Genomic DNA, 27,142 nt, shown 5'->3' on the forward strand with positions numbered 1-27,142 from the left:
TAAAGCCATATAGGTGACTTGTTGGACTCAAATGGCTGAAGGCACACAACCCCTCTAGAGAAGTAGAGTGGTTATGTGCCCTTCAGCCATTTGAGTCTGATGAGTCGCCTATATGGCTAAGCACTTTATAAGTGTGGAGAAAAAGGTCACTACGACCAGCCATAACTTTTAACTTCCTGAAATATACATGCACGCACACACTCACATCTTATATCAATAGTTGACAATTTCTTTTTTGTAATGACTTAGAGTCAATGTTTTCTTGCATTTGCCCATGGCCCACCTATACATTATATATTTTCCACATAAAATATCTTTATTCTCACATATAAATATCTAGTGTTTACCTCTTGCTATTTCCATCTCTAAAAGCCATCAGTGGTCCACAAATGCATAAAATTTGAGAAGATTTTAAAGAAGGTCTGACGCCCACAGAAAATACCTCAATGGCCCACCTGTTGCCAACCTCTGACCTAGACAAGATTGTGACTTTAAATCTCCTGCTAATATTTCATGATGTTTCTCACAAGAATACTTTATTCTGCACTACCTCAACACTTCTAATTACTAAGGAAAAAATACCAAAATCACCCAAGAAAGTTTGGCTGCAAGCTGAAGTCTATCAGTTGTCTCAGTTCACTTTGCTATTGAATTTAGACCTTAGGTCTGTTGACTGGTTATGCATGGTTAGAATGTAACAACAGAGTATTTCATACTAAAGTCATAATACACAGGTTTCCACCAGCAGATCATTTTCTTTTGCTATGATTTATTCATGCCAATATCTCCACAATTAGAAACAATAAGACTACTGAATTTTAGAAACACAGTCTATGAGCATTGGATTTCAATTCCAATGAAGATATTGCATGTTGCACTGAGTGTGTCTTTTGTGAAGGCTGAATGATGTGCTTTGCATCAATCTATCATGGTACAAGAGTCCCCATAAAATACACTTATGTTAGAAAGGGCATCTTGTCATAAAAGAAACGATAAATATACTAACAAGAAAGGGGAGGCAGAGAGAGAAGAAGACAGAAATACTACCCGAGCAGGTGTGATGATAACTGCTGACACAAAAACTATGGCATTGTGTCTATCTATAGGTACATTCACTTACTAGCTTTACTATAGTACACTGAAATTAGGTACCACTTTCATGTTATGGTTGAATGCTTTGTTAGGAAAAGCGTAGTTATGAAACATCTGTTCCAATTATTCATGCAATTATTTGAGTTTAGACCCAGGTAATTCATTCCCACAATAGTTCTTTTCTAATTTATATAAGTAATAAGTATGCCATAGATATACATACAGCTGCCACCATACACACTTATCTCTTTTTCATCATTTTAATACCTTTTTTAATGCTAATGATCCTTCCATTCACTGAATGGTTTTAAAAACAAGTATCTTTGAATAAAGCAATATCTCATCTAAGAGAGGCATAAAGTCCTCTGATCTGATCCAAACAACTTTCTTTCAACTATCCCTACTAAAAAACACTTCACCACCAATATGAAGCGTGCTTTCACAAAGTAAACAATGTCTATTTACAATGCACGCATGTGTGCTCACATGCAACAGGCCTTTTATATTCAATTCTTTGTTCTCCATTATTAAGCAAACATTTATTACCTGATTTGGCAGATCATTTCAGTAAAGATCATAAATTTAGTTATCAATGAATAACCAGTTTATAATATGCATTGCTGATATTTTGAACGAATAGTCATGCTTGTGTCATGCCACACAAATTAATCTACATTCAATCATGCATGCAAATTATGTTTCCATACATGCATTTTTCCATTCTGGCAAATAGTGGATAGAATCAATAGATGAACAGACCAAATGTTTTACAATATTTAGTTGAAACTTTATAAGTTCTGCATTCAAAACTTGCTAAAGTCCTCAACTTCACTCTTTTATCATTCCACGGGACAAGGATCAATATCATTGATTGTTGCCACCTCAAAAATGTAGGGCCTTGTGCCATACAGTTTAGGAGAGAATAATTATATTGAATCCTATCAATATAACCAGTCAGAAATCATTATTTAAAATTCTCATAAAAATGAAATGGTCCAACAATATTAAATAAAGACAGGTGGAGCTGGAAAAGTAATTGTGTGTTTTCATGAAATAAAAAGACAGAGGTAAAATAATGATGAATTTTCAGATGTGGTTTTTGTCTATTGCAAAAGAGCTACATCTTTTGAAGGTTACTGTTTTGGACAACAATGCAAGTAAACTAATAACGAAAGGTATGTCGATGCCATTTGCTTGTAGGATTGATGCAGTTAATGTTCCTCGTGAATAGTCGCAAGTTGACAACTGCAGGAAAAACATGAGGATGGGAATTCCAGAGGATTGACACATAGGAGGTCAAGGATTAAGCAAAGTGGTTACTGTATCTCTTAGGAGACGGTGGGGGAATACAATATGGATGACAAAGAGAGATGAGTGACTAGGAAATAACAGAGTAGATATAGCATTCAAGCAGCCAGTCAGTTTTAAGGAGTAGTAGTGGTAGGAAAGGTAGGGTGAAGAGACAGCACATCCGTGAACCAGAGACTGTAAAGTGAACTCAACCACATGTCTATGTCTATATGCAAATATGTATTTATAAAATGAACTTCTAAGCTTATTTTTAAAAGAATGTTTAAAGGACTGAAATAATGTACACCAAATTTTAAGGATGTTGGAATAGTCAAAGTAGAGGAGCTAATGAGAATGGATGAAATAAGTGGATATTTTTTTTATTATTATTTATAATTGGCAGACATTATAAAATGACTCAAGGGGCAAAGGTGTCTTGCATTGAATTTATCAGAGTTTGACAAGTGTTAATGCACAAAACTTTAAGCCTTTGAGTCACTTAGAAACTTCTGAATATATATATATATATACTCATGCTTTGAGTTCTATTTTACCAATGAAGGAAGGGTAGCGAGAAAAGAGGAGGGATAAATCAGAAATAAAACTAGTTAAAATTCTGAATGTATTATTTTATTCATTGTCCGTTGCCAGCGCCACGTAAAAAGCACCATCCGATCATGGCCATTGCCAGCCTTGCCTGGCACCTGTGCCGGTGGCACTTAAAAAGCACCATCCGTCCGTGGCCGTTTGCCAGCCCCGTCTGGCACGTAAAAAGTACCCACTACATTCGCAGAGTGGTTGGCATTAGGAAGGGCATCCAGCCGTAGAAACACTGCCAGATCAGACTGGGCCTGGTGCAGTCTTCTGGCTTCCCAGACCCCAGTTGAACCGTCCAACCCATGCTAGCATGGAAAGCAGATGCTAAATGATGATGATTAGTTTTAAATATAAAGATTGAATGGCTAACATTATATATATATATATATTATATGTGTGTAGTCCTTTCTGTTGAACAGCATAGGCTTGAAACGTCAAAGATTTTTCCATTCTTCCCAAGAGTTAAACTAATACACCTGCTTGTTGTTCCCTAATCTGTCTCCATCTTTTGTTTTCTGTAAATTTGAACCTAACACACACACACACACACACAGACAAAGATATATATATCATCATCATTGTTTAATGCCCGCTTTCCATGTTGGCATGGGTTGGACGGTTTGGCTGCACCAGGCTCAATTTGATCTGGCAAAGTTTCTACAGCTGGATGCCCTACCTAACGCCAACCACCCTGTGAGTGTTTTTTATGTGCCACCGGCACGAGGGCCAGTCAGGCTGTTCTAGCAACGACCACACTCAAAAGGTGTTTTTACATGCTACCTGAACGGGTGCCAGTCCGGCAGCACTGGCAACAACCACGCTCGAATGTTGGTTTTCACATGCCACCGGCACATGTGCCAGTAAGGCGACATTGGCAATGATCACGCTCGAATGGTGCTTTTCACGTGTCACCTGCACAGGAGCCAATCTGTGGCCAGGTAACGATCATGCTCAGATATGCTTTTCACGTTCCACTGGCACAAGTACCAATCAGGCGGTACTGTCATCGGCATATATATATTTATATATATATAAATAAAAGCATTCAACCAGTTCCCTTCAGAAACAAGCAATAATTTTCAAAATATATTTTAATGGTAATGTTGTATTTATGCTAATGGCACATGCTTTGTAAAAAGTTCAATATAAATTAGTGCAGGCCAAATAATTAATGCTTAGAACATCAGTCATAAATTCAACTTCAATCAAACATTTAAAAGTGTTAAAATGGACCTTATCACAGGTAGTTTACGCAGACATATTACTTATTTCTACACACATTCGGCAGATAAAGATTAGCATAATCAGAGAATGCAGGGTAAATTATCTATGAATTAATGATAATCTAGCCAATTAGGCAGATCAGACAAGAGTCTAGACTAATTAACCCTAAAATGACAGTTGGTTAGGTAAGGAGACAAAACACAGAAAAGCTATCTTAATCATTTAAGTCAGTTTAGTCACTAAACTCGTGATTTGCACCCAGCACCATTAGAGCCTATCAACTGTGATATTTAACCTTTTAGCATTCAGATTACTCTGTCAAATGTAATATTTACTTATCCACACTGTTTTGAATTAATCACGCATTATTTTGTAGCTTCAAGATATTGGTGATGGGGTTGTTTATTTTTAGATGACATTGTAGAGTTGGTGTGAGAGGCTGGATCTGGTTGGTAGGAACATAAAACAGGTGGAATATTTGGAGTTGATGTGGATGGTTTAAACACTAAAGAGTCGTGGGGGAAATGCTGTCACTATTTTTTAAAAATCCAAAATACAGAAAAACAATTTTATATTAAAACTGATCAGTATAGTTGTGTATGTGTGTGTAACAGTGACTTATCTAAAATAAAATCTTCAATATTTACAGTTTTGTGATATTTGATACAGTAATATTTTTATGTATAGTACTAAAGACCCCTGCTTGGCTGTTGGTATCAGTGTCTGCATCTATAAATATACCATTATTAAAAAAAAAGAGACAAAACAAGACTGATACTATAACTAATACAACTACCAAGAAAATTAAAAAATAAATTAGAAACATTTAATTATTAAAAAATAAATTATGCAAATCAAGGCTGAATTGAATGAATCAATTAATTCAGCTTTGATTCATTGCCAAAAACTGTTTCACTTAAGTTAAATCATGAATAAAAGTTTCACCATGAGCTTCTTTCAGTTTCTATCTAATCATATTTACTCATAAGGTTTTGGTTGGCCTGGGGTTATATATAGTTGAAGACACTTGCCCAAGATGCTGCAAAGTCAGACTGAATCTGAAACTGGTATAGTTGGGAAATAAATTTCATAACCATACAGCCATGCCGTGATTATATGAGCTACATTTTACAGCTAAAATGGCATTTGGGACTACCACATTTACAGAAGACTTATTTACATATTTCACAATGCTTCTAGGGAAATGTTCTAAATGTAAACAAAGTTAAAATGCTGAAAAATATATGAAATAAAAAAAATTTATATTTAAATTGAATAATCCTAATTTTTTTTCAATGTCACATTTAAATTCTTACAATTAAGATACGTTTAAGACTTTCCATTTCTGTAAAAGTTGATATTTCTAGCATAAACAGGTTTTAAAACCATTTTTAAGTATATTTATATCTATAAAGATTTCCTTCCCCGCCACCACCCATTAATTCATATTTATTCAATGTCTTAAAACACCACTATATTGTTTATGACACCCAATTTTGCTTTCCATCTCTCTCTTGAAATATCATGTTCACAAAATATGGAGTAGGAGATTCCAAGAGCCTAGTTCTAATATAAGTCAATAGGCCAAGTGCTCAGACAAACGAATCTCCAAGAAAAAGGAAACTAATTACAGAACATACATTATTATACATTATTTTTACTTTAGCAAATGTTCTATCTTTAGAAACTATGCTATTTGCCATATCATTTTCTGTGCTATCTTGTTTCTTTGAAATGCATAATCATTACAATGGTTGAATGCAGGGCCAGATTTAGGCATAAGCTAGTTAAGCTGCTGCTAAGGGCTTCAGTCTGAAGGATTCTAAAGAAAAAAATCTCAATATTTTTCATTTGTTAAAGTTTTATAACAATTTATATTTAAGTAATCACTTAAACCAATTAGCAGTATTAACAAGTATTTCCTTTCATTTAGAATTCTGCTTAAATAAAAATTCTTATTCAATTATGCTAATGTTTCATTATTTAGGTGGGTTATTTTTCTTATATGATATTTTATTTTATTTGAAACAAAATTTTAAAAGTTTTAATTTTATTAATATTTGCAAACAATCAGTAATTTTTTCATGTATATAGATGTATGAATTTATTACAAAAAAAAACAAACTCCCCAACTACTCTCCTTTATGTTACCTCGTAGTTTACCTGGTAAATGTTTTCTCAGTATTATGTTAATAGTTTGCATATCTATTTCATTTACAGGCAATTACAAGTCTATGAGAGTATTTTACTGCCAGAAATTAATATGTTTATAAGGCAGTGAACTGGCAGAAATGTTAGCACGGTGGGCGAAATGCTTAGCGGTATTTCGTTTGCCGTTACGTTCTGAGTTCAAATTCCGCTGATGTCGACTTTGCCTTTCATCCTTTCGGGGTCGATAAATCCAGTACCAGTTATGCACTGGGGTTGATGTAATTGACTTAATCCCTTTGTCTGTCCTTGTTTGTCCCCTCGATGTTTAGCCCCTTGTGGGCAATAAAGAAATAAGAAACTAATATGTTTTGTCATCTGATTCGCTTAGAGTGACTTTCCTGTGTTATTTTTCATTATCACCATTTAACATCAATCTTCTGTGCTGGCTTCAGATGGACAGTTTGACAGGATCTGATAGGTCTATGGACTGCATCATGCTCCAGTCTCTTCTTTGGTATGGTCTCTACAGCTGAATGTCCTTTGTAAGACCAAACAATAAAATCTCTTGAAATTGAATTGATAAAGATAAATTTTTAAAATTCGTTCAGAACAATTCTCTCTGTATTTGTAGTTGATGTTGTCAAGGATGTCTTAGCAGCATCAAAAGCCTCAGGGCAAATCAGTACAATAGGCCCAGTAGCAATTGTCTCAGGGCCCCTAAGACAATCACCCAGTGTGCCCATGCCTTAAGATGGCACTGGTGGTAGTTGTTATTTAGCACTAGTTCAGTTCAGTTTAAATAAACCAGTGATAAAAGACATTTCAGCCATGACCATTCCATCTTTTATTCCTACATAATGTATCTAGAACAACACTATTCAATGTGTCCTTTTTTGCTTAAAGATGATAGGGTGTGATTAAGAGAGATTCAGCTACTATTTCTAGCAAAATCTTAGCTAAGTTAAGATAACATTATGAGGCACTCTTGTAGGTTCCTTCTGGAACTGTGTTAATATGCTATTCTAATACTTATATTCAACCTTATTTGTAGCTAAATCAAAGAATGACAAACAGTGCTTGTCACTTTATGAAAATCCTCTGAAACTAATGGAAAAGTATGGAGAAAAAAAACACAACACAAGGCTTGGTGCACTAAGAAGCACTGATTTATCTTCAAACCAGGCTTAGTTCACTAAGAAACATTCAGTTATCCTCAAACTAGATAACTGGCCCGAGTGCATGCACCGAAGTGAACTCAGGTAGCAGTGTGAGACTAGCTGAAAGACTAGGTCTGCCATCCAAGAACAAGTACAGTCCATCTAACTATTTCCATCTACCCAATTTCACTTACAGAAGAATGGGTCAACCTGCAGTATGGTTAGAAAACACTTGCCCAAGATGTTACAAGTTGGAATTAAACCCAGAGCCAGGTGCTTACAAAGCAAACATCTTAAGGGCACGATTATGTTAATATCATCATTTTAACTTCCACTTTTGCATGCTTGCATGTGTCAGATGGAATTTGTTGAAGCAGATTTTCTATAACTGGATGAGATTCCTGTCACCAACCATCACCTGTTTCCAAGTGAGATATTTCCCCTTGGCTGGAAATGTTTTTTACTTGAAAAATTGGAAACTGAAGACACTCCTTATTTGACAGTGTTGCTCATTTACAACTACCCCAAAAACACACACATGATGAACCTTCCTTGGTTTTTGTCTACCATATCCACTCACAAGGTCTTGGTCAGTCCAGGTCTAGCAGATACTTGCTCAAGGTGTCATGCAGGGGGACTGAACCTGAAACCACATGGTTGGGAAGCAAACTTCTTGACCACACAGCCATGCTAAGCCACTGATATATTTTCAATAAATAATTTTTATGCCATTTTCCCATATTGCCAATACAAATAACCTATAAATCAAACATCACCATAAAACAAAGAAATATATATTTTTTTCCATTGATGAAATTTCTTAAATACTTGTTACTATTTATATATAATTCAGCGCTCTAAACTAACTGGTTTATATAATTGATTTTAATAATTGCTTTGAAGTAATCTTTCAGAATTTTTTTCATTTCTAGTAGGCAAATAACTCAACATATAGTGTTTCTTGTATCATTATCGAAGAGAAAACAAAAACACAGACACAAAGAATAATGATATCAACTAACAGAAAATGATACTATACATTCTCTCTTGTTCCAGGCAGATGTTAGAATATAGTGTGTGTGCGCACGCACACATGATGGACTCTCCCATTGGTTTCAATGTATGAAGATCCAACAACCTACTCTTTCTTTGTCAGACATAATGTATGTGTCAAGTGTGACATTTGAGTCTCGCCAACAATTTTCAAAGCCTGCAGATGTTGCAAAGTATGAGGACTACAGGTCAGTGCAAGCAGTATATTTGTAACCACTTTTCTCCTTTGCCATGCACTCTTAGCCTTTTAATGCTGGTTGAAAGTGTGTGTGTGTATATGTATACACACACATACAGGAGGCGACATCTCTCTCTCTCTTTTTTCCTTCTCAAGTCATACCAAATCATAAGGGCCAGTTTCCAAGTTTCCATGGTGTACATATTCCCCACCTGGATGGGACACAAGTCCATCACCGGATTACTCATTTTTGCCAGCTGAATGGTCTGGAGCAATGTGAAATGAATTGTTTTGCTCAAGAACACGTGTTGCCCGGTCAAAGAATCAAAACCGCAATTTTACAATCAGGAGTCTAACACCTTAACCAATAAGCCACACACTTCCACTACAGGAAGCAACAGGTGTGGCTGTGTATTTAAGAAGCTTACCTTTCAACAATATGATCTTGGATAAGTACCTTCTACTATAGCTGTAGGTCAACCAAAGACTTGTCAGGAGATTTGGCAAAAAAGAAACTGAAAAGAAGCCTGCCATCTATGTATATGTGAGTACCCCTCAAGCAATGTTATTCATTTCCAGTCTTCCTTGAAAAATATTTTTGTTTAAAGAGAAATATTACTGTGCTTAGAAACAGTGAGGATTGGCAACAAGAAGGGCATCCAGCCATAGAAAATCTGCCTCAACAAAGCAACAAATTCCATCTGAGCCATTCAAGTATAAAAATGTCAATGTTAAATGAGGATGATGAATGAGATACACACACACAAATACTATGTATACAAACCATATATAGTGCCTTGGACAAATGTTTTCTAGTATATTCCTGGATGGACAAAGGTAAGAGTAGGTGATGGTTGACAACAGAAGTGACCCAGGGAAGAGAGAGCGATGGCTGGCAGTACTCAAAAGATGGAATCAGAGTGTAAAATGTACAGAAAGTTCAATGCAGTTCCATTAGGAGTGACATTCAGCTGTAGAAACCCTTGCCAAAGAAGATACTGGAACACAATGCAGTCCTCGGACTGTTCTCTTCATTCAGGCAGAGTGAAGAGGATGGTCTGAAGAAATTTCTTATACACAGGCCTAATAAAAGGTGAAGGAGACAGAGTGATGAAGGGGGTTGTTTGCGGTTCACAGATTAAGTGAAAATAGACCCCATACTATTCATCATTAAGTGAGGAGTAAAGGTGGGTGGAAAGATGGAAGAAAAAGTGATAAAGTTGAGTGAAGGAGGGGGACCACTGCCATCACCACTACCACCCCACCAAAGTGCAAAGGTAAGAGATCATAGGCAAGTGTCTAAAAGTCATGATATCATCTTCATTTGACTACTAGTATCTTTTACTCATCATTGGACAACAGCCATTCTGAGGCATCACCTTAAAGGAGAAATAAGTGAGTAATATTTAATACAGTTAAGGTGCTTTACAATTGTATACCTAGACGGGCTAACTATTTTCTAGAATAGTGTTACTATGTGTTCCGAAAGTCTTGTACAAAATATAAACTGTATTATGCAATATAATATGAAGTGTAAGTCAAGTGTTATGAGTGTTTATAGAGTGGAGCTTGTGCAAATATTATACATGTTGAGAAACAGTGGAATAATGTATCAGATAATTGTGACACACTGTAATATGATCAAGTATTAGTCCATTATAGCCTAATGTGCTAAGAGTTAATAAAATACAGTGCATGAACCTATACATATATCATCATCATCATCGTTTAACGTCCGTTTTCTGCGCTAGCACGGGTTGGACGGTTCGACCAGGGTCTGGGAAGCCAGGGCTGCTCCAGGCTCCAGTCTGATCTGGCAGAGTTTCTACGGCTGGATGCCCTTCTTAACGCCAACCACTCCGTGAGTGTAGTGGGTGCTTTTTACGTGCCACCTGCATAGGTGCCAGGGGGGGTCCGGCATCGGCCACGATCGGTTGGAGCTTTTAACGTGCCAGCGGCACGGAAGCCAACCAAGGCGGCGCTGGCAACGTTCGGATGGTGCTTTTTATGTGCCACTGGCACAGAAGCCAGTCAGAGCGGCGCTGGCATCGGCCACATTCATTGTTTTAATATATATTTTTCCATGCTTGCATGGGTTAGACTGAATTTATTCAAAACGATATTCTATGGTTGGATACCCGTCCCATCACCAAACCTCACCGATTTCCAAGCATGGCTAGACAGGTTTTTCACAGAAGATTGGAGATGAATGACACTGCTTGTATGATGACTCTCATTTACAACCATCACATGATGTCATGGCCAGGGTACTCACAAACATGCATATACAACATGTTTCTTTTCAGTTTCCTTTCACATGGCCTTGGAGCTATAGTAGAAGGTACTTGCCCAACATGTTGCATAATGAAACTGAATCTAGGACAATATGGTTGAGAAGTAAGCTTCAGTCACACCTCCAATGTCAAGAAGGAACACACACACCCATATATACATATGTAATGGGCTTCTTTCATTTTCCTTCAACCAAATCTACTCACAAGGCTTTGGCTGGCCCCAAAAGGATTAAGACCCTTTGTAGAGTGACACATGAGAAGGGAAACACAGAGAGAGAGGAGAGAGCTAGAAGGCAAGCTGCATTTGTTGCCAATTCTTTGGGCCTTACTAAACAAGTTTATCTCATGTGTTCAGAGGAAGTTAACAGTTTCTCCATGACATTCTGAACAATGCAATGAGAGAACAAAAGCTTGAGCTTCTAAAAATCTTACCATACCCCACTCGACTGCATCTCCCCAACAACAGAGTTCAATCTGAGGCTGGAGAAATGGTTGTGCTCAGTATACAGCAAAAAAAAAAAAATAGGGAAAAATCTCCATACACTATACATGGTGAGCTATGGGTGCACAAGAAGTGCACTGAGATTACAGGTAGGTGTCATTGAATAAAGAATCTGTATGAAGCAGATGTACGAAGGGAGTTAACAATCAGAACATTAGTAAAATTACTCCCTTTTGCGGTTTGGCAGGCACCATAGAAATAGTTTATAGCTGGTTACCTAGCAACCTGATCATCCGTGGTGCTCTGAATGCAAAATAACCAGAATGAGTAGCAGAAAAGTACAGGTAATTATTACGTCTGCTGGCATCATTAGGGTTTATCTCATTATACGTTTTGTACAAAATGCAATGCTGAATTGTAGTGAAAAATGGACTGAACACAAAGAAGGATGAGCAAAGGAACTGGCACAGGGATGATAACAGATGAGTACAGAAGTAGCAGGAGACCCAAGAGGAAGAAAACTAAAAAAAGCGGTTGAACAAGGAACATACGGCCAGGAGTGGACAAAGCTGATATCACAATGTTAAACTTCACAAAGGGGATTAAAAGGGAATGCACCAAACGACGGTATGTTGAAAAGAACCCAGCCAAACCATGCAAGATTGGTAAATCAGATCAAATGATTATATATATATATATATATATATAGGTGCAAGCGTGGTTGTAAGAACCTTGCTCTCCCAAAGACATTGCTCCGGGTTCAGTCCCACTGAGTGGTACCTTGGTCAAATGTCTTCTACTATAACCCCGAGCTGACTAAAGCCTTGTGAATGGATTTACTAGACGCAAACCGAAAGAAGCCCGTCATGTGCGTGTATATATATATATATGTGTGTATGCGTGTGTGTGTGTGCATTTATGCATGTGCTTTCCCCCACCATCGCCCGACAACCGATGTTGGTGTGTTTACGTCCCTGTAGCTTAACAGTTCGGCAAAAGACACCGATAGAATAATAGGCTTACAATGAATAAGTTCTGAGGTCGATGTGCACCAGCATGGCTGCAGTCAAATGACTAAAACAGGTAAAAGAATAAAAGAATATACATCGTCAATGTATCATATTTCCGAAAAAAGAAGCACTGACCAATACTTTCGCATCATGCGAAACCACAGGTCACTCCGGACATTAAATTTATCACTTTGATTATATATATATTATATGCGCGCGCCCACTTCTTTGTATATACGTATACACACATACATATGAAAGTATACACAAAATTATGCGTATATTATTAATATATGCATACATTTTATATGCGTGTATATGTGCGTACGTTTATACGCATGTATGCGTGTGTGGAACGAGATGGATGTTAAGTGATAAATAACACAAGAAGGGGTTGACTGACTTCGAATAAATCTGTCTGAAGGTTTGTTCACGTGTAAGTATGCGTATATATATATATAATACGTGTGCGTGGTTATATATACACAGACACATATGGTGACATGCACGGGTATGCACGCAGCCATAAACGAGAGAGAGAGAAAGAGAGAGGGGGGGCTTAGTGGTGAGACAGACAATGAAAAACTAAGCAGGAGAAAAAAGTTCATTTTTCTTTTTCTTTAAATATTTTACATAAAATGAATGAAACAAAGGCTGCCCAACGATGATATATATATATATATATATATATATACATACATATATATATATATATAGATCTTTTGCAAGAAAATATTTCTGATAAATATCTAACAAATCGCATCGAGTAGTGGAGCTGGGATAGTAAATTTGTAGAGAAGTATTTTTAGTAGGTTTTACAACCGACGACAGATGAATGGAGAGGGGCTGCTCAAAGAGTCTGAATGAAAGAATGAATGGGTGACTGAAAGTAGTCCAAATTTCCTTGAGCTTTTGATCAGTTTAGATAAAAAGAAGTGAACAAATAATCTCTCTCCACTGATAGATAACAAAAACAGCTATTGACTTTATTATATTAATTCGCCACTTGAAATCACACTTGAAATACACAAGTGTGTGTGTGCGAGTGTGAGCGCGCGCACATATGTAATTGTTTAGTTATTACAAATTCGTAGCAGGAAAAAGTTGGAATATTTATGATTCACCCGCCAGCACCACCACCATCTCCTGCCTCTTTGGAGATTCGGCGTTTGCGCGTTCGATCCGAGGTTAACATGAAAACAGCATCTTTTTCACCACATGAACGAACGCACAAAAGTACTCGAATTAGCATTTTTTCCCCCCCGTTTTGTTCGAAAATACAAACGTATAATTATTGAGTTAATATCTATTTCTCGTAACATGAATCTTTTTTTTCCAAACAATCCTAATATTTAGAAACTTCGCCGTAACTTTCTTTTAATTCTATTTCTTTTCTTATTAAAAGTATTTACAGATTCCTGACGTTCACCTAATGTGTGTCTATGTACACACACACACACACACACATTTACATATTTTCGTTTATGAATTTGTGTTGCAAGATTCCTGATGTGAAACTGTGTTGTAACAGATACTGTTAGATTTCGGGATGGTGGGCTTTATTATTATTGGGGGGGGGGGGCAAATAAATACACGTACTATAGCGCGTGTTTATTTGGTTAAAAAAAAATGACCATCCCGAAATATATATATATACATATATATATATTTATATGCAGGGATGGGATGGTAAAATCGGTATAAAATAAAAATACCTTGCGGTAATTTGTTCCGTTCCGCTTACTTCCCTTTATGCCCGGTCGACTTTGCCTTTTGTCCCTCGCCAGATCGATAAAAGTAAGAATCAAAAGTAGAGGATCGAGATAATCGGTTCTTGAGAGCGATGCCCGAGCATAGATAGCTTTAAGAACTTTGCTACACTGTAACTGAGACCAACAAGAGAATGAAAGTACATCACATTTTTATTCATACAAGTTTGCTTCGTCAGCAATAATAATAATAAAAAACTCCATCCAATTTCAAGTTTACCCATCGCTTTAAACTATACGTGTGTGTGTGTGTGTTTTCCAAATTTCTACTGTTGCGACTTTTAATTCAAATATGCGATTATTCGAAAATGCACTCAACCGGAAGTTTCTACTTTCATTGTCAACGAAACATCATTTTTCGAGCATTTGCGGACAGAAGCAAAACAAAGACATGTGAAATAACATTTGGTATGATAAAAACAAAAATCATCACAGACTTGCTGCGTAAATATGGAATCATCTAAGGGGAAAATTCGCGCGTGTGTAAGACGATATAAAACACTGTGTTACTGTGGTACATGAGGGGCAGAAAGCCACTTGTAAATGATGCTCATTGTCAAATGACAAATCCACAGAAAAAGACATTTGTAAAACTAAAAGAATGTATAATCAATCAGATTAGTATTAGGTTACAAATAGCTTTAATACGGCTTAAAAACTTAGACGAAAAAGCACTTTCTTTGTTAGATATACCGTTTAAGAAAACAACTAAATTTGACCTGGTAAGCAACCAACCAACATCAAAACAAAGACCATTCAAGTGAAACCTTTTTTCAACTGTCAATTTTAAAGTGGAGTGGGAGAGGAGATTTGTAGCAACGGTACTAGCCTTGAAAAAGCACCTGAAGGCACTAAAAACATCGTATATATATATATACATACACACAGATAGCTTAGAGTATATATTAAATATTTTTCATAATCCTTTTCAAAAGTCGAGCTAGAAAGAAAATCTAACACTATAAATGTGTATGTGTGGTAAGGTAAATTCTGAGAACAGCGACAGGTGTGATTATAGTATCACAAAAAGTGGAAAACTTTAAGCAGAGTGTGATAATGAATTGTATTATTTTTACTAAGAGTTTTGACAATATTTGCCAAGAAATACATAATTATCACCAGCAATATTTTGATGGAGTTGCAAAATGGGAGAATCCTTCTGCAACAAGTTTAAATTCCACTGGGTTGAGTATCCATTTTGCCTTTCATTATTTGTGGGTGAAAAAAATAATTACAATAAATGGTTTGATTAAATCACTTAAAATCTATTAGCCATTTGTGGCTTTGCAACAATGTAAGACCAAAAAAGAACTGCTTGTCAGCAAGATGAGTGGGCCTTAAAAAGCAATGAGTTGCTTTATAACAGTGGTTCTCAATTAGGGTCCGCAATGACCCTTGGGGGGTCCGTATAAGATTTTGTTGTTAAAATTTATATGCAAATAATTGGTTATACTTCAACAATACACAAAATATTTGACAATGTTTTTTTTATACAATTCCCAATAATAATTATAATAATATAAGACTTTTTTAAACATTTGAATGGCTATGGAGGTCCACCTGAATAAAATAGGAATCAAATGGGTCCATAGGCAAAGAATGGTCGAAAACCACTGCTTTATAATATCTAGCTTGGTGCTCTCAATGTTTTCAGTTGAAATCCCAGAATATCAATACCGCATCTGAAAATATTACTTTCCAGTTAACATTGGTATTATGGATAATTAAAAGAGACAAGTGTTTACTCTTTCACCCCTTTTGCAATGTACCTCTGATTTATGGCCTAGCATCCATAAAATTCTTTGGCAATCTTATTTCAAAGAAATCTAATCAAGGAGCTAAAACATAAAAAAAAAAAAATCTTGATCAAGTTAAAGCTATTTTTTTCTTTAGCAAGGTTCAACAGAATGTCACATCAAAAATTCTAGGGAGTAACATTTTTGGTCAAGAATTGCAAAGCATTCATGAAACACCATGCTCCTGTATCAAACACTATGCTTTCATACTGATGTCTTATTCCAGATTGGTTTACACAACAGATATCCATATAGGTTGTCCCTCAAGGCCATCACTACCAGAGAGGGTGAATATGGGAGACCATGTGATTCTGAAGGTCACATCAGAGCCTCAGTGCAAGTATTTTCTACAATAGTGATGGGTTGACCCAAGCCCTGTGAGTGTAACTGAGTAGATGGAAACTGGGCAAACGACCATCAAATGGAATGTATGTGTTCCTGAATTTTAATGCTTTTCCTAGTTTTTACATTACAACCACCTGTTTCTTGAGTATCTTAGCAGAGTCCACTCTTAATCAGATCAGTTCTCTAGCCAGCCACTGAGATTCAATGGTAAGTTAATGGGTGCCACTCATCCTATTTGACTAACCCATTATATAAAAAAAAACTCAGGAAGATTCCCATCTTATAGCAAGCCTAAACCAACGAAACATTTATTAAACAATAATGTAGCACAAGTCCTACAGCTCCTGACAATTGTTGCATAACTTTGGTTTAATGGTGAGAAAATGAGGAGAGAATTCTCAATCTGAACAGAATACCAGTCTACTGTAGGTCTATGTCTAAATGAATAGATACTTATTCCTAAAAACTAAGAGTAACAATGATATGTATATAGTCAAGCGCTCTATCCAGGAACACAAAACCAAACGTAGATATGAAGTGAACCAGCAAACTCAGCACTGATTACATCCACTCAGCCATTCAACATCTTCACAGACATTTGCACAAGGTGAATAAATTACGTCACGGGATGAAAATATCATTGATTTTTATGGACAATATCAGTTTCCTGGATAAATAGATTATACAATAACTTTTCAATGATTTAACAATGTATTATATTTAGCGTATACTTATATCTACACTACATATTAATTGGTCATTGATCTCCGATCGTCAACAAGTGTCTTATTCCGCAATGTGCGTTTGATCACAGACCGGATTCGAACAAGGAACTTTTGCTTCTAAACTCTGGTAACATTACTTTGTGGTATCTGGATACGCCCCTTAACATTCAGAGTTCAAATTCCAACCAATTCCACTATGTCTTTCATAGTTTTCATACTGTTAAAATAAGAACTGGGGGGTCTACGAGGCGTTAAATAATCGACTATACTCAAAAAGGCGGTGGTCCAACGTGGTCCACAGTCAAATGACAAATTAGGAAATCAATGTTCTCATCCACGCCAGCCGAGCCTAATGAAATAAAACATGAAGAAAATATTTTTCCGTGATTGTTCTTTAGGTAAAGGAATCGAATATTAGTGGTTGGATTTGATATTTACTGGTATTTATTCATTCGATCAGGCTAAACTCAAACTGAAAAGCAGGAAGACACCGAACATGACATGTTTATCTCTCCGATTGCATATTATTATTATTCATAGGAATATATAATGAATGTAAATAATTGTATCGGTTAGTTTCAATTTCTCTCTTGCTTTTATTTCTATGTATCGTCTTTACTGCTGTAGTATTTCGTATTTTATTCTGAGAAATTCGAAAGTTAGTTAAAAGAAACGGACGGTTTTAAAACTTGGTTCGATTGTCGTCTGTACAGAGAGAGAAATGAAAATACCGTTGGGTTATGTTCATCTTGTAAATTACACAGAATAAAGAAAAGAATTTGGACAAACTATTACCTTGAATGAATGTATAAACTATAAATAACAATATTGAGAAACTGAAACCTGTTCTACACAGAAATATTTTAGTTTAAAACATGGAACGAACGAACGAACGAACGGATGGTTTGAGAGAGAATGTCAGAGACAAGATATAAATATTTGCTAAAACATAAAATAACGGCATCTAGAAATAACCTTTAATGAAACCAGAAATAGCAATAGTGTCGGTTGTCGTTATTTTGACAATAGCTGAAACAATTACAAAACAGAAATTTTGTTTATGTATAAAATAATCCTTCGACATGAGCGGATAAGGTCGCTGTCAACAGCGGACACAAATTCGGGGACTGAAATTACAATGAGAATCTATACAAAACCGATCCCTCTATTTTGGGACGGCATTAACTTTTTTTGTTGTTGCGCGTCTCAGTTCAACAAAACATGATAAAAACAGGTAAAAAAAAATAATAATAAATATAAATAAAAATGGATAAACACAGCGAAAAAAAAAAGAAAAGAAAATACAAAAATTTCGGTGGAATAAACTTACTTTGGACTTGGAAAAAATGAGCCCCATGGCTGCAGCAGATGAAATAGTCAACAGATGCAGGCCTCGAAAAAAAAAAAAAAAAAAAACAAGTCTGCCTTTTTTTTTTTTTTTCTTGGTAGTCCGCCTCGGCCGGTTCAGAGGAAGTCGCTTCTCTTCGCCATAATCATCAATGGCTCCCACAGCTGCCACATTTCAGCTTCACACCGCTTCCTACTCCTCCTCCGCCTCTTTCTTTTCCCCCCCTTCTGTTCTTTCTCCTTGTCGTCGTCGTCGTCCCCCCCTCTCGTTCACAACAGATTCCTTCTTCTTCTTCCTCTTTGTGCTACGACGGCATTAAACTGCAGTCGACGGCTGCTGGTACCAAATAAGCCGCTTTGGTGTTCGCTCTTTGGTAATAAATAAATACGACACGTCGACGAGAGAGAGAGAGAGAGACTCTCTTAACGTAATCTCTCCGTAAGCTAGAAATAGCAACCAAATCTTCCTCAAATAACACACTTTAACATCATAGGGGGAAAAAACAAAACAAATAATAATAACCACCTGGGACTGTGGTTACCTGGAGTGAGAAGGAAGAGAAGATCGCTCTAAACAACTTTTGATTAAATTCTTTCGGTCTGTGGTCTCAAACTGAAAGTGAAAATATGAAAACACTGACTCGCCATAATTTATTCCCTCTAAAAACACTTTTCGTATTCCTAGAATTCTTGTTTTTAATATCGGAAATTATGATTTTGCATAAGAAAATGTGCTTTTCAAATTTTTCGGTTTTGTTACTACCTTCCTCATTATTTAATTCTTTTTTAAAACTTTTTTTCGAAAGGGGGATTCCATCTCTTAAAATATGGGATTACGATTCTGAAAAAAAATTTTCTTTTTCAAAATTTTCTTTTACTCTTTCAAAATTATATTTTATTTTCTCTATTCCTTTATGAGTTCGAACCCAAAGGCCGTGGCCACGCTGGGATAACGCAATTTATTTCTTTTTATATATTATATTATTTTATATTCTACATATTTATTTTCCCAAAATTTCAGAGCCGGTCGCTTACAAATAATATTCTTCCAGTTTGGGATCAACTGAAAGAGTGCCCTATTGATCATAAAACAACTTCAGGTGATCGTGATCAAGTTGCGTATAAACGACCACATCGATCTGCTTGTGTGTTTGGTATCGATCAATTCGAGACACCAATAAGGGAAGCTCCACGTGTTGTCACAACCGGCTAGAAATAGCAGCCAAATCTCCATTCATTCATACTCTCCCGGTTTTTAACTTTTTGCCGGTGGGGGGATATTTCCCTGGATTCCATGCATCATATATGATATAAAATTTTTATTTCAACCAGTGTAACTTGGAACTTGTGAAACGAAAGCTTTATATTACTCAGGACGTATGTATGAAATAAGGGCTGACTAAAAGTTTGAAAACAAGCATGGACGTTTAGGACGAACTTATGAAAATGTTCAAGACAAACAAAAACTTTTTAAAAAATACATTCAACAATTTCGAAGTGGAACTTGTCTAGCTGAGTTGATCTAAGATCATGTGCTGAAACTGCATCAAAGAAGATCGATTTCAGCTCCACCACAACTACCTGGTCACTAAAACACGTCACGGGATAGGCTGCAGAGGTGCGACGAAAATTTCGACAACTCCAGAAATAAACGAAACATGGATATATGCTTTTGTGTTTAGTTGTACTTCAAAAAAAAAAAAATGACGAGATTCTCACTAGTTGAATATTTTTCAATCGTAGGTCTGCTGGACACGGGTCAAAATAGCGCCAAACAGTGACAGCCGGTCGTGATTATGCAGGTGTTACTTTAAATAACAAAAAAGGAGTACCATATTTTCAAATAATCCAGAAACTACTGACTAGTACAGTATGTATGTGTGTGTGTATGCATACATGTATGTATACACACACTAGACAGCGGTTTTTTTTTGGGGGGGGGTGATAAATCGAATTGCAATGCATAACTTTTTAAATAAATATACAATTTTAACCTTGTCAAAGGTAAACAAAGTATATATTCTAAGTTTATTTTTCACACGGAAGCTAAAATACAATTTTAATAATAATAATAATATGGTATATCTTACATTTCAATATATATATATTCTTTTACTCTTTTACTTGTTTCAGTCCTTTGACTGCGGCCATGTTGGAGCACCACCTTTAGTCGAACAAATCGCCCTAGGACTTATTCTATCAGTCTCTTGGCCGAACCGCTAAGTTACAGGGATGTAAACACACCAACACTGGTTGTCATGCGATGTGGGAGGACAAATACATATATATATATATATATATATATTATATATATATATATATATTATATATATATATATATATATACACACAATGGGCTTCTTTCAGTTTCTGTCTACCAAATCCACTCACAAGGTTTTGGTTGGCCCAAGGCTATAGTAGAAGATACTTGCCCAAGGTGCCACACAGTGGGACTGAGCCTGGAACCATGTGGTTGGGAAGCAAGCTTCTTTATTTCTTTTAAATTGCCATAAAGACATTACATAGAGGGGGACACTACAACACCTGTGGGGACATATGACAATTAAAATCAAAATATGATGCTGTGAATGACACCTGAAAATGAACATGAAAAACATTCAAATCAAAATATTAAAATAATGCTACATGAACGATAACTGAGAAATGAGAATATGAAAAGTGCTTTACCCCAAACTGAGTAACACCACTCACCACCTCTCAATCCTGAGTCCTATTTAGTCTCTGATCTAGTCTTTCATGTACTGTTTTCCTCATTGCTGAGTGACAACACTCTCTCCTCCATGTATACATAACCTTTTTCACCAGGGGAAGGGCCTTGAAATACCCAAGTACCTCAATTTCATGTACCTATTACTTCAGTCTACTTGAGTAATAAAGGTAGAATGAGGTATTTTTAGCTCTTGGCTGAAACAGCTGTAAGTTATTTTCCTAATTTATATTCATGTATGTTATTTTGTAATAATTACTGGTATCATTATATATTAATACATCTAATATCTTATATGTAAAGCATATGTTATACATGTATGTATATTCTTGTAATTGTCATTTTAGTAAATAAAGAAATAAGTTAACATTTTAATGTCCTAAAGTTGATGAAACAATTATTGTGCTTCTCCATTTTCTTATTTGCAATATAATTAATGGTAAAATATCTCTTTACCTTCATCCATTTAGTACACTAGGTAATGTAATTGCAATGCACTAAAAAATAATTGGGTATTCTACCAGCAGTATATTGGATAGATATTATCCCTTAGTGGGTTGGATTCACAACCTCTAACTTTCTTGGAGTTATATATATATATATAATCAACAATTCCAGAGCAAAAATTACTACTCTTGCTTATACAAAAAATAAAGAAGAAAAGGTAGGACATGACCACCTCTCATTCTTAACATTGATTTGAATAAGTTATGGTTACTTCTTGTTCTGAGATCTGTGCATTGTCTAAAACAGGAACTGGAGATAAAAGGATGACAATAAAGAATCATGATAATACATACATATTAATCAAAATATGCAATTTTACATATCCATTACAGCTGGTCTTACCAGTTGGTTTCATACTGGATACTAGCCAACAGGGCTGCCCTCTAATACACATGTTCTTCAGAGGTGGCAAGTATCGCAAAAATGTCATACTTCCAGATGTTGTTGAGTATACTGCAATAGGCCGTCAATGACTGGTGCCTTCTGGTTGCTATCCATGGCAGTGCGCTTTATATAGTCATCAAAGACCCACCATCATCATCATCATTTAGCGTCCGCTTTCCATGCTAGCATGGGTTGGACGGTTCAACTGGGGTCTGGGAAGCCCGAAGGCTGCACCAGGCCCAGTCAGATCTGGCAGTGTTTCTACAGCTGGATGCCCTTCCTAATGCCAACCACTCTGTGAGTGTAGTGGGTGCTTTTTATGTGCCACCGGCACGGGGGCCAGGCGAGGCTGGCAACGGCCATGATCGGATGGTGCTTTTTACGTGCCACCGGCATGGGGGCCAGGCGAGGCTGGCAATTATATTATTTATACATACACACACATACATACATACATACATATATATGTGTGTGTGTGTGTATATAAAATATATATCTTTTACTTGTTCTAGTCATTAGAGTGTGGCCATGTAAATGACTAGAACAAGTAAAAGATATATATTACATCTCTTTACCATCATGGAATTATATGACCTAAATATTCAACAAAAATATATCCCAAAGTCATCTTATGATATTTTTTCTATTCTTGCCATCTCTGAAGAGTACATGTATTAGGTAGCCACCCGGTTACCTTATATCCAGTACAAAACTGATTGGTAAGACTGGCTACAATGAATCAATAATACTGTATAGTTTGATTAATATACCTACTCTATTGACAAATATAGGAATGCATTCTTAGACAACTGTATGTATGTATGTATGTATGTACAAGGGGGCGCTGAAAAGTTTCTGGCTTTAGGTAAAAGAAAATACAGGAGTATCAGTTAATTATGGTTTTATTTAACATATTCCTCTCTCAGATTTACACACTTATTGCAGAAGTCCTTCAGTTTTTCTCAGTCCTGTAAAAGAACTCAGAAGGTTGGGTAGTAATTTCAGCACTAAATTACAGACACCAGTTGAAATGATGCAATTACGTTCTACTCAGTCCTTTCTGCTTGCCTCCACTCCTCATCAAATAAATTCTAATCTGTTCATTCATCTTATATCTTTCATATTTATCAATAAAGTCATTCACTGGTTGTGATGCTTCTTACATGATTTAGCAAACTATTCTATCCATTAAATAGTTCTTGCAGATAAAAAAAACAGATCTCTTGAAGCAGGAAATATGTACCTATAAGAGTAATCAAAAGAAATTGCAGGAATACATGAGGTCTGTAAAAACACTGGAATTTTAAAGAAATAACAACCAGCTAAGTGCAACTCATGTGACTCAAAAATGTATGGTGAGCTTTTGCTGCTGTCATTCACTCACAGTTTTCAGCAAGGATTTTCAGCAAAGTTTATGGCTAAAAATAGATCTTACATGCATTTGTTAATTGAGAATGATAAACGGATGTGCCTCTCTGAAGCTGTGCCTAAAATTTAGGTAGTTGTCAGAAAGAGCTAAGCTAATAGAACCTTATTTAAAGTGTAACATTAACACTTTAGCATTTAAACTGGTCCTATACAGCCTAAATATTCCAATTTGAGCCTACTGTTTCTTATAAAAGCCCACCTTCTCGAATCGAAGTCTTTGGTTCCAGACCTTTTGAGGTCTAGCAACTGAACACATAAGACACAGATAGTTCCAGTGACAATACCTGTCCAACAGCATTACAGCAATTTCTTTCTTCTTAACGCCATCAGCATCATTTCTCTACATATACACCTCAAGCAACACTGCACAGGTTCTAGCATAGCACTGTTCATGAATTACTTCACCATGGTTAACAGAGAGAACTCCTGTAGAAGTGACACAGGCAACAACTTTGTACGACACATACCACAACCTGCTCTGCATCATCACCGCAACTTCTCGATACAGTATTTTCAATCACCGTGTACAATTGACTACGAACTGGTATCTCTCATTTCTTGTGTGTCTGTCTCTCTCTCTTTTACTCTTTTACTTGTTTCAGTCATTTGACTGCGGCCATGCTGGAGCACCGCCTTTAGTCGAGCAAATCAACCCCGGTACTTATTCTCTGTAAGCCCAGTACTTATTCTATCGGTCTCTTTTTTGCCGAACCGCTAAGTGACGGGGATGTAAAGACACCACCATCGGTTGTCAAGCAATGCTAGGGGGACAAACACAGACACACAAACACATACACACACACATATATATATATATATATATATATATATATATAATATATATATATATATATATATATATATATACGACAGGCTTCTTTCAGTTTCCGTCTACCAAATCCACTCACAAGGCATTGGTCGGCCCGGGGCTATAGCAGAAGACACTTGCCCAAGATGCCACGCAGTGGGACTGAACCCGAAACCATGTGGTTGGTTAGCAAGCTACTTACCACACAGCCACTCCTGCGCCTATGAACATTCGTCTAACTTCTCGTTACAGACTTTCACTTTCTCCTGCATTATTGTTCTTACATGTACTTAAGGCATACATCCATGCCTATACACACATACACTTTGTTCTCATGACAGGCTGTCTATTATTCTGTATGCATGCCACACACAGAATCTCAGATTCACTCACTTATTGCAGTGGTCCTTCAGTTTTTCTAAGCCCTATGAAAGAACTTGGAAGGTTGGGCCTCCGACAATACCTATCACAATACCCTTAAAGCCAGGAACTTTCCAGCAACCCCTAGTAATTTAAAACTTCCCATCAAAATTTTGTGTTAGTTTATGTTTCAAAACCAGCATAAAAATGACAAAGTTATTTCACTAAATTCTTCATTATTTTCTAAATTAATTGAAGCAAAAGTATGTCAACAGAAATATGGTACACAAAAGGGTTAACGATATGCAACCATAGAAGTAACTGCACACCACAGTTAGGCTATCACTCACTACAGCTACAGCGATGATGGGAAGATCCTGATGAGTCCCTGGCACAGTGAGGTCATTGACCAGTTCATTCTCTGATAGTACCCCTTTTGCAGAAGTCTCAGGATTTCAAGTCAGAAGGGCTAGAAGGTTACAAAATGTTGGGATTCACATGATCAAACAACTCTACGGACTGCCCTCCCCCAATCACATGATGTCCTCATACACCAATCATATGATAAGAGATGCTATCATCTTGAGCTGTCGGAGATGGCCTTCAATAGCTCATTGAGCTTATTGTTGCTGTCCTAAACCTACTAGGTGAATTCAACCAACTTGATGACATGTCATCACTGATAATGTTTCTTTATCTTGATTACGTATGACACATCCTCACCAGAAGTTACTGGTTTTCTCCAGACTCTGAACATGAAGAACCCAGCCACATTCAAGAAACTGGTGATCTCTGAGCCACTGAAGACTAGAACAACAAGCATTACCACTTTCTCTGTCAGACAGTGATCAGTCATGTTAATACTGTTGATACGTTTGAAAGAAAAATCAGGTTAAAGTTTGGTGCATGCTGGGTAACATTATGCTAGGTTCACTTCCATTTATGGCCCACTAAACTTGTGTTCATATGTAACCAACATACTCTCTCTCTGTATATATATATATATATATATATGTGTGTGTGTGTGTGTATATATATATGTGTGTGTGTGTGTGTGTATATATATATATATATATATATATATTATATATATATATATATATATATATATAATATATATATATATATATATATATATATGTGTGTGTGTGTATATATATATATATGTGTGTGTGTGTGTGTGTGTATATGTATATATATATATATATATATATATATATATTTACTGAATTGCTGAATTCAGTAAAGGTAAACTTTGATTCTCTGTTTTTTAATCTTTCTAGCACTGATAAAGAAATTAACAATAAATTAACAAGTTAATCACTTGAAAAAAAAAAAAAACACTTTTCAAGGCTAACTATATATCAGTGTGTGAGTGAGATAGAGAAAGAGGGAGAGAAAGACTAAGCATAGTATTGACCTTTCGGGGTCGATAAAATGAGTACCAGTTGAATACTGAGGTCAATGTAATTGACTTACGCCTCCCCTGAAATTACTGGATCTGTACCAAAATTTTAAACCAAATTTGAAGCCAATATTATTACAATTTATATGATACTATAGTCTCATAACAGCTGATTAATGTTACTACAAATAGGTTTCATGCCAAATATGGAGAGGTAAATTTATCAATCATCAGACATAGTTGAACAGAAATGTATGAGTTGGGCTCTTAGCTACTAGAGGTCTGAAATCGCCACATCCAGGTTAGCAGTCTTAAAGTTGTTAGTATATATGTATGTATGTATGCAGCCCAATTCTGTCCTCACTGCTTTGCCCACTATATCATTGCAATTATGTTGTCCCACCCCTCCTCTACTTACCGAGGCTTCATTAGCCCCTTTGCATTCATGTGAACTTCCTGCTCCTTACTCATGCACACTTGGTAATACTCTACCATCCCATTTATATTCTCATCTCCGTACCTTTAGCATATGTCCTGGCACATCACCACCATTTCTCTCTCATTCTTGACTACTCTCTCTCTCTCTTTCTCTCTCTCATTCTTGATTACTCTCTCTCTCTCTTTCTCTCTCTCATTCTTGATTACTCTCTCTCTCTCTTTCTCTCTCTCATTCTTGATTACTCTCTCTCTCTCTTTCTCTCTCCCACTCTGTTTCTCTTTCTGCCTCCCCCTAACTGAGGTAACCTATTGCTTTACTACCCACAAGGGGCTAAACACAGAGAGTTCAAACAAGGACAGACAAACGGATTAAGTCGATTACATCGACCCCAGTGCGTAACTGGTACTTATTTAATCGACACCGAAAGGATGAAAGGCAAAGTCGACCTCGGCGGAATTTGAACTCAGAACGTAACGGCAGGCAAAATACCGCTAAGTATTTCGTCCGGTGTGCTAACGTTTCTGCCAGCTCGCCGCCTTAGGTAACTGAGGTATCCATGTATTTCTTCTACAACAAGGCATCTGGTTCTGTTCCTCTGTCACACTCTAGCCTC

At 36.4% G+C, this 27,142-nt stretch overlaps 1 protein-coding gene across 2 annotated transcripts in view; it reads right to left on the reverse strand.

The window, feature by feature from the left end:
- Positions 1–18,894, reverse strand: part of LOC115210238 (endoplasmic reticulum junction formation protein lunapark-A) — a 100,366-nt gene extending 81,472 nt beyond the window's left edge. The window contains exon 1 of one of the 2 annotated variants that reach the window (XM_029778712.2): positions 18,454–18,894. In XM_029778712.2, coding sequence (XP_029634572.1) covers positions 18,454–18,480 — 27 coding nt within the window. In that variant the 5' untranslated portion in view covers positions 18,481–18,894. The remainder of the gene's footprint in view (positions 1–18,453) is intronic. The other variant, XM_029778713.2, reaches the window with a different exon arrangement.
- Positions 18,895–27,142: the final 8,248 nt, after the last annotated feature.

This window comes from Octopus sinensis, linkage group LG4, assembly GCF_006345805.1.
Source record: "Octopus sinensis linkage group LG4, ASM634580v1, whole genome shotgun sequence".
NCBI lineage: Eukaryota > Metazoa > Mollusca > Cephalopoda > Octopoda > Octopodidae > Octopus > Octopus sinensis.